Source organism: Uranotaenia lowii, chromosome 2, assembly GCF_029784155.1.
Source record: "Uranotaenia lowii strain MFRU-FL chromosome 2, ASM2978415v1, whole genome shotgun sequence".
NCBI lineage: Eukaryota > Metazoa > Arthropoda > Insecta > Diptera > Culicidae > Uranotaenia > Uranotaenia lowii.
The window spans coordinates 139,222,798-139,232,589 of NC_073692.1; the positions used below are offsets into that span (position 1 = coordinate 139,222,798).

Consider the following 9,792-nt stretch of genomic DNA (forward strand, 5'->3'; position numbering starts at 1 on the left):
ATCATGGTTAATTTTTTACCTGATTGGATATTTACTTAACAATCTACATTTCTCTTAAGCTCTGTGTTTTGGAAAAGTTTGTTTTCAATTAGCTTAGAAATTCTTTTGAAGCAAATTTCTAGTTCAGAATAAAGAAAATAATTTTGAAAAAAAATATCAATGACTTACCGAAAATTTGAAACTTTCATTTTACTATGATTTGAAAATTTTGTTTTTTTTATCTGTCCAATTTGTTTTGAGTTTGTGTGGTAGTCATGAGTAAAAAACGGTGTTAGAAATTTCTTTCCTTTTTTTATTGTTAATTTGTTGGTATTGCTATTATTTTTAGCTAAATTTGAAATTCGAAATCCCCCCCCTCCCCTCCATGGACGGGTCCTTCGCACGGGCCTGCTCTAAATATCTCAGCTGTGTGTTGAGATAAACATCTCAGTCCAACTGTCATAGTCGTCACTTTGCGTAAGCATACATTTCAAACAAAACTTTTTTAGTTTGGGGGAAAGGGGCCAAAATGAGCAAGTTTAATAAAAAATTTGAGTGCACCAATCTATTCAGTCGACCATTTTACTTAAACTAGTAAATGTGATTCATTTGACTTTTTTGAAGAAAGACAGATTGCTAAAATCGGAATTTTAACTTGATACCTAAAAAGGAGGAATCTGGCAAAATAAGGCGTTCAAAGTCATTTTATCTTAAAGCAGGGTAGACTATTCGATTCCTTGTGGTTTTTTGTATAAAGAATGGTATTTTTTTTTTAAGCGAGACGTTCTTGTTTGAAGTTAACATAAAAATATTATTCACCCATAAAAGACAATAAAAAAATTATCTATGACATGTCCTATAGCTTGAAGATATCAAATTACATTTCTTCTCAAGATTATTCGGAAGTTCTAGTATTCTGGAGACTTTTTTTATTTTAAAATAATCAACATAAGGAAACCATTATTCACTAGCGTATTTATCTAATCGAAGAAACAATTATTTCTTTCTATTATTAACATATAAAAAATTTCTTATTGAAAAAATTTATAACAAACCAAGAATTCACAAGTTCAACCAGAATGATAAAAATTTTAAATCAAAGAAAGAAAAAATAACAAAAATCTACAAAATGAAACAAAACTAGTGAATTCGAAAAATCTAGGATCAAAACATAACAAAAATAATAGGTAGAATTGCAAAACTAAGTATTGCAATTTCTTTGGTCTTCTCCAATTTAAATCTATTCTCAGATTTGTCTCTAAAGCTATTTCTGATATTATAGATATTTCCATTTAGTCATTCACGAAATATTTGTCATTTTTGTCATTTGTACCTTTTTAGTTATTTTGTCCGTTTTCGTAAATTTTATAATTTTTGAAATATTTACATTTTTTGTAATTTTTGTTATTTTTATAATTATGCAATTTTCGGTTTTTTTTCATTTAAGAAATTTTTGTATTTTTTGTAATTTTTTCAATATTTGTAATTATTGTCGTTTTTGTCATTTTTGTGTATTTGTGTATTTTTTTTATTTTTTTTTTTTGATATTTTTGTAATTTTTGTTATTTTCGTCATTTTTGTTATTTTTGTCATTTTTGTCATTTTTGTCATTTTTGTCATTTTTGTCATTTTTGTCATTTTTGTCATTTTTGTCATTTTTGTCATTTTTGTCATTTTTGTCATTTTTGTCATTTTTGTCATTTTTGTCATTTTTGTCATTTTTGTCATTTTTGTCATTTTTGTCATTTTTGTCATTTTTGTCATTTTTGTCATTTTTGTCATTTTTGTCATTTTTGTCATTTTTGTCATTTTTGTCATTTTTGTCATTTTTGTCATTTTTGTCATTTTTGTCATTTTTGTCATTTTTGTCATTTTTGTCATTTTTGTCATTTTTGTCATTTTTGTCATTTTTGTCATTTTTGTCATTTTTGTCATTTTTGTCATTTTTGTCATTTTTGTCATTTTTGTCATTTTTGTCATTTTTGTCATTTTTGTCATTTTTGTCATTTTTGTCATTTTTGTCATTTTTGTCATTTTTGTCATTTTTGTCATTTTTGTCATTTTTGTCATTTTTGTCATTTTTGTCATTTTTGTCATTTTTGTCATTTTTGTCATTTTTGTCATTTTTGTCATTTTTGTCATTTTTGTCATTTTTGTCATTTTTGTCATTTTTGTCATTTTTGTCATTTTTGTCATTTTTGTCATTTTTGTCATTTTTGTCATTTTTGTCATTTTTGTCATTTTTGTCATTTTTGTCATTTTTGTCATTTTTGTCATTTTTGTCATTTTTGTCATTTTTGTCATTTTTGTCATTTTTGTCATTTTTGTCATTTTTGTCATTTTTGTCATTTTTGTCATTTTTGTCATTTTTGTCATTTTTGTCATTTTTGTCATTTTTGTCATTTTTGTCATTTTTGTCATTTTTGTCATTTTTGTCATTTTTGTCATTTTTGTCATTTTTGTCATTTTTGTCATTTTTGTCATTTTTGTCATTTTTGTCATTTTTGTCATTTTTGTCATTTTTGTCATTTTTGTCATTTTTGTCATTTTTGTCATTTTTGTCATTTTTGTCATTTTTGTCATTTTTGTCATTTTTGTCATTTTTGTCATTTTTGTCATTTTTGTCATTTTTGTCATTTTTGTCATTTTTGTCATTTTTGTCATTTTTGTCATTTTTGTCATTTTTGTCATTTTTGTCATTTTTGTCATTTTTGTCATTTTTGTCATTTTTGTCATTTTTGTCATTCTTGTCATTTTTGTCATTTTTGTCATTTTTGTCATTTTTGTCATTTTTGTCATTTTTGTCATTTTTGTCATTTTTGTCATTTTTGTCATTTTTGTCATTTTTGTCATTTTTGTCATTTTTGTCATTTTTGTCATTTTTGTCATTTTTGTCATTTTTGTCATTTTTGTCATTTTTGTCATTTTTGTCATTTTTGTCATTTTTAACATTTTTGTCATTTTTGTCATTTATGTCATTTTTGTCATTTTTGTCATTTTTGTCATTTTTGTCATTTTTGTCATTTTTGTCATTTTTGTCATTTTTGTCATTTTTGTCATTTTTGTCATTTTTGTCATTTTTGTCATTTTTGTTATTTTTGTCATTTTTGTCATTTTTGTCATTTTTGTCATTTTTGTCAAAAAATCAGTTCATCGCGAAGAAAAAAATCAGGATTGTTCGGAACACCACTTGATTGATGGAAATAATATTGTGCATTTCAATAAAATTTCAAGAAACGTCCCTGGTAAATTGACCACTGAACACAGACTTTCGACAATCAAATCAAGTACTTCATCTTCCTCTGTCGGAAGTCAATCGTAAGTTGGAAGTCTGGACTTCCGAAAAAAAAATTAGTGATGGCGCGGTAATATGCAGCTCCGCTTAAATTGTATACTCAAAATCCAAATATAGTAATTGTTGAGGCATAATACAACCAAAGCTAGCAGAATCTCGGCCTAGCCTTCAATTTATATAGAAAAAAAAACCGCTTAATATTTTCTCATCCGAAAAATATCATCGGATAAATGAGATCAACTATTTTATAACAGATTTGTTTGATGTTCTTATCGTTTTACTACAAATTTAATAAAAGTTAAGATAAAATGAAAATCAGGACCATTCAGTTCCTACGCACATTTGTAAGACCTTAAATAAAGCAAGATAGTTTAAGTGTTTTTGAAAATTAAGACGGTCTTTAAAAAAACAGAACAAATCTTCATGAATCAATATTTAAACAATGGCTAATGCGATCTTCTGTCCTACCATCCGCAGACAATCCCTTCGAGAGCCTCGACAGTCAGTTCCTGCTTCCGATTCCGCTTCACTGTCCAACGCCTCCGTCATCCCCGCGGCGCCACCTTCGATCGGCCAGTGTGGATGTCGGCATGATTCATGTCCAAACTAGTAGCAACGCCCTGTTCCGCCTGTTCGACAAACCAAACCCATTCGGTGCCAGCAGCAGATCGGAACCGTACTACTCGATCGGAGGATCCTTTGCCAGCTCTCCGCAGTCACTTCCGGGAGAACCAGGTTCCGGGTTGGGGTCAACCGAATCTAATTTGGATTCGATGGAAGAAACCGTACGTCTTGGACGTTACCTGCAAGGATCCAAGCGAAGATATTCCGATAGTGGACAGCTGTTTCCGTTTTCTAAACCCAACGCACCTCCGGAAAAACGTCAATCCGAACCGACCATCCGGTATGCTTTTTACAACAAGAGTTTTGATCTGATTTGTCCGAGGCAACCAAAGAGGGTTCTTTCCTACAACGACATTGGCAAACGGTCCTTCCGCCGGCAGATTTCAACGATCGATGAGCTAATTGCCGATGAAGCTATCCTGGATGGTGCCTCGGATGAGAACTGGAAGAAGTTGAACCTGATAGCCCCGAAGTTCCGGTGCTGCATATCGGATGAGGATGGCCGATGCATAAATTTCGATCCCGTTTATCACAACCACGAAACGGAACTCAACGAGGAACAGCTGATGCGGAATGTGCTTGCATTCGAGGAAAATTTCGTGGCCCGGTTCGAGCAAGTTTGTCCCCAGCTGGAGCGGAAGGAAAGTGCGGGGGTGCTGTCCAGTATCGAGGAGCAGGTTTCGGCCGAGGAGATGACCGGAAGCAGTAGCTGCGGCGAGATGAGCGACGATAGTAGAAAAAACTCGCGCAAAAGTTTCTGCGACGATGAGGTTATCTACGAGAATGTTAAGGTTTGTCGGAAATGCGGGCACCAAACGGTGCGGTTGTTATAACGTTAAGATTTGTTTGAAGATCGATGTAGTGTTTTAAATTTAATCAGTAGAACTGTAGAATAATTTAATCTTGAAAGGATAATGTCACTTTGATGGTTGCAAACGGGTTCAAATTATTTCCAAAGTTTAAAAATTAAAATTGCGATGAAATCAGGTTGGGTAAATAAGAACAATAATCGATGTTTCAAATTTCAATTTCAATCAACACCAATCGATGCGACTTAAGTTTGTTTGTGCTTTATCACACTATCCAAAATGTCAAAATAAGGTGATAAGGTGGTCATCCACGCTGAATTCGTCTTAGAGGTTTTTTTTGTCTTTTTTTGAAATCTAAAAATTTAACATGATAATTTTGAGATCCTCAGATGGGAATTCAAAGATCTTTTTTTAACTGTTAAAACTAACATGCTAGTTTTGGATGTTTTAAATCTAAAATTCTCAGCTTTGCAGATCTGAAAACTACTCAATTTACTATTGATAATATACATGATTATTTTTTTCCTCGCCAAATGACGTTAAAATGGTAAATATTTTTGATCTAGTTTCTAAAAAAACACAACTCGTGATTTTTTACATATTACTCATCTAACTACGCTTTCGTTTATTATCCACCGGCACGGGAGCACACTTTACATCATAAACAAATAAAGTCGTATCACGGGATGATGTATAAAACTTATTGGGCAAAATAAGTCTTATACAACGTACATATTAATCACTTTTGCAACTATCAAACTTTCAAGTTCATTATTGAGTACATAAAGTTTACTTAAGGGAATTGGGCTGTTGATTCCCTTTGTCAGCCAATATGTAACTTTCAAAGCCATCATTCAATTAAGTATGTGACTTTTGGTTGCTTGGGAATTGTAAACAAACATGTCAAAAAATTGGCTGGCCTCCAGCAGAACTTAATCCTTAATCACTCTATAGTGTAGACTAAGGTTTCCTAGATTTTTTCAGCATGTATCCGGACCGGACAGATCCAGGCTATTTTATCTAAAAACCTGGCAAAATCCGGGCTCTTGATTTCAAAGTTGTCAACCAAATTCCGGGCAAATGTGCTCAAAACCTAAGAATAACTCATCAAAAATGGAAAAAAAATTATGAAATATTTTTCATTTAAATTTAACAGCAGATTTAATTTTTTTTTTTAATTTCAAAAATCTTTCATGATTATTTTTATGAAAATTGCTAAATTCGTTTTGGACGCATAATTTTAAATTTTTTAACAACACAGTATGTTCATTTAAGTTTTATTTAAGAATGAAAATGAGAAAAAATCGGATTTTTCTGAAAGTCTTTTTTTGACAAAACCTTAAAAATTTAAAATAAATGTTTTGAACCAATTATTTACTTTCTGCGAACGAAGGTATAATTTTTTTTGTTTTCTTCATCTTATCCTGTAAATATAGGATTAAAACGATGTTTGATAAAAAACATTTTACATATTTTCTAAAGCAAACATAAAATCGTTTTGAAGGATTGAACGGATTTGTCAAATAAAAAAAACCCTTTTTTCAAATTTTTCCCAGTTATGACAGTGATACTTGTGATGATGACTTGTGTTCAGAAAGAATTGTAGAACTGAACTTTTGTCTAATCATTTATCATTATCTTCATCAAAATATTATTTCTCAATTGAATGAACTATAATAAAAAAAATCATAGTTCGTTTTTTTTATTTCACGTTATTTTGTTAGTTTATCAGTTGTCAATGATCGCTTTCATTCAAAACTCAACTCAACTCAACTTAATTTTAAAACTTAAAAACATTATATCACCAAAAAAAGTTATGCGAAAAACAAATAAATTGGAATTAATTGCACGAAAGCTTGTATGCAAGAAAATTGTAAAATTGCATACTATATCATTGCACGAAACCTATAAATCAAGTACTTTTTTATAGAAAAATTCAATAAAATCAATAATACAATAGGTGAAATAACTCCCATCTCCAAAAAACAAATTGTGAGCTTGTAATCTTGCGGATATTTGATTTTTTTGTCGAAAATTTCAAAAAATACTCCAAACTTTATTTATTCTCCCCTTCGGATTTTTTTTGGAAATATCGAAGTGGGGGGGGGGGGGGGGGGGGGGGTTTGGGATTTTCTTTCTGATATAGTATGGTATCATTAAAACTTATATTTTTTTCGAGATTTTGTGATGGTTATAAATGAGTAAGGAAAAAGTTTTAGAAATCGATTTGCTTATTTGTTGTGCAATCAGTTGGTATTGTTTGGTATTGTTATATTATCTAGCTTAATTTAAATTTCGAACCACCCCACCCATGAACGGGTTCTTTGCACGAGCCTGCCTGGTTTTATTTATTTCATTTCCAACAAAGCCCGAGAAGATTTTTAATTTTAGAGGATTTCAAAGGATTTTCTTAACTATCCTTCCTTTTTCACATTTCTGCAAGTTTTCTTTCAAAAACTGATGATTTCATTTTTTTTTATTTTGAATTTTGATAAATCTAACAAAAAGTTAATCAATTTCTCGTTAAAACCGTAACATTTTATTTTAAAGAGCAAAAAATAAAACGCTTGATTCACCGGAAACTCTTGAAATATTTTCTTTATCAATACATAAGTGAAAGTGATGTAGTATTTATTGTGGGGTGTGCTTTCCAGATTTCCCAGATTCATTCGGACATGCCCGGGTTTTCAAAGTAAAGTAGAAAAATAAAACAAATTAAGGTCTGAATTAGGCTCATTTTTTCTCTGCTAGTTTTTTCCAACTAACTTTTTTCGTAAGTTTGAGAAGAGATTTGAACGCTGTTCACGTGTTTCGATAAACAAAAATGGAAATTTTAGGTGGTTTAGCATTTTATTATAGGTTTTTTCGAATGGTCACTGAATTCCGTTTAGATCTGCCCGGATTTTGTGTGGAAAATTTTAAGATAAAATAGCCAGAAATCGCTAGGTATTGTAAAAATTTGTGCTAATTTGTTCAGCTAAATAAAAATAAATGCAAGAAAACATCTGGAATGCTTACCCTAGGGGCCCTCTTAACTTATAGAAGACCCATTGCCCCCTCCTCCTATCCCCTTAATACGGCATTGGATTTTTCCTGGAATTTTCATCCATTTGGATGATTCACCCCTTAACTCAACTGCTCCGGATCTGATAAAATGGTTAAAAAGAACGTTTCCGTAGAAACCTATTCTTTGAATTAAAGCTATAAATAGCAAGGAAGGTTTTTTTTAAAGCATCATTGCTTGATTCAAAATGAACCAGAAGAATTATTCGAAAAAACGCTTGAAATATAACGCATTAGCATGATAGAGGAAGCGAGCCGATGTCTACCATATGATATAACTAAAGAACTCCTCGAAAAGTGGCTTTTTTCACCAGTTGTTAGTGTAATAAAAATACTGAAATTCATCAGAATATTTTGAGTTCACATTTATTATGTAAAAGTTACAGTGATTTGGAAATTATTATAGCCAATAAATTCTTTATTCTGTCCCTTAATGTATTTTTAGAAACCTTCTTAATTTTTTTTTTAAATTTTAAAGCTTCTTTATTAAGAAATTTAGGCCGGAACAAATTTTAAATCCTTCTTTTGTCACTCGGAGTTGGAAAATCGCAAGGAAGGGGAAAATAAAAAATAATGCGAAAAACAAACAAATTCGAATAAATTGCACGAAAGCTTGTATGCAATAGAATTGCATACTGTATCATTGCACAAAACCTATAAATCAAGTTTTTTTTAAATCGAAAAATTCAATTAAATCAAGAATTCAAAAGGTGAAATAACTCCCATTTTCAAAAATTCTTTTTTTTTTGTTTATAATCTTTCGGATATTTGTTTTTTTTTGTCGAAATTATCAAAAAATACTCCAAACTTTATTTATTCTCTCCTTGGGATTTTTTTGGAAATATTAAAGGGGGGAGGGGGGTGGGTTTGACAAAAGCAGAAATCGATATTTGTTCCAGCGTTATAATAAACATAAAAAATTGTTATAATAAATCTTAAAAATATGGCGAATTGACTCGAAAAAACAAATTATCAAAGCTTTTTTTTCAAGGTCATTATTAAAATTGTTCGTATTATTTTTTTTTTCACTGATTGCGATTGATGTTGCTTGTATATAAATAAATGATACTTTAGTGGATTAATTTTTTTAATTTTTTTAACGTGGTTTTTTTACTATGAATTTTTTTCTTGAGTTTCTCATGTTTATTCGTTTTCTTTAATTATTATTTTGAATATTTCTTGTTGTTTTTGTCTGTATTATTTTAATTTGTCAACCATATTTGAGACCCTCAGAACCAAAGGGGTATAAGTGACAAAATGGTCGATTTTGAGTTAATGATTTCAAACGATTCTTCATGTTTCAAACTGTAGTTGGTGATTTTTTCATATTTTTAGACATTTTTTACATACTTTCACATTGGAAAATGGCCAAACACAACAAATTAAAAGCCTGTTTTCTCGAAATTAGCTTTTATGCACTTATACCCCTTTGGCTCCTAGGGCCTCATTTGTCTTTCTTTTTATTTTGATATTTTCATTATTCTTGTTATTTTTGTATGTGTTTTATAATTTCCATTTATTCCATTCCTCGTTGTTTATTTTAAGAAGTTTATAATGAACTTGGCCAATGGTGTTTAATATTATTGTCAATTTGTTGTATTTTTAAATTAAAAATAGATTTTGTGCAACTTAACAATAATAGAATGATCACCCTTGTGTAGATTAAGCCAGCTGCTTCGGCTTGTAATGCACACTAGGAAAACAACGGCTTTCATGCTAGGCAGCAAGCTGACGCAAAGTCACAAGTCTTGAAGGCCCGGTGAGACTCTCGGGGTCAATAAAATCCAGGCACACATTAGAGGACCCATCAATAGGCCTCCGATACGATATTATTGAACATTAATCCAAGCGAATGCCAAATCTAATTGGATCGATTAAGAAAACTAATTTGGCAAGTCAAAACTCGAGTTCGGAGGCAAACCACAGAAAACAGAAGCCAAGCTCAAACAAAAAATCTTCAGAAAAAGGTGTGAAATTTCAAATGCTATCACAAAAAATACATAAAACATTGACTTGAAACGG

General features: G+C 30.6%; 1 protein-coding gene across 1 annotated transcript in view; it reads left to right on the plus strand.

The window, feature by feature from the left end:
* The window catches only part of LOC129741901 (histidine decarboxylase-like), a 41,756-nt gene extending 34,984 nt beyond the window's left edge, over nt 1-6,772 (plus strand). Inside the window, exon 9 of the mRNA XM_055733715.1 lies at nt 3,752-6,772. Coding sequence (XP_055589690.1) covers nt 3,752-4,731 — 980 coding nt within the window. The 3' untranslated portion in view covers nt 4,732-6,772. The remainder of the gene's footprint in view (nt 1-3,751) is intronic.
* Nucleotides 6,773-9,792: the final 3,020 nt, after the last annotated feature.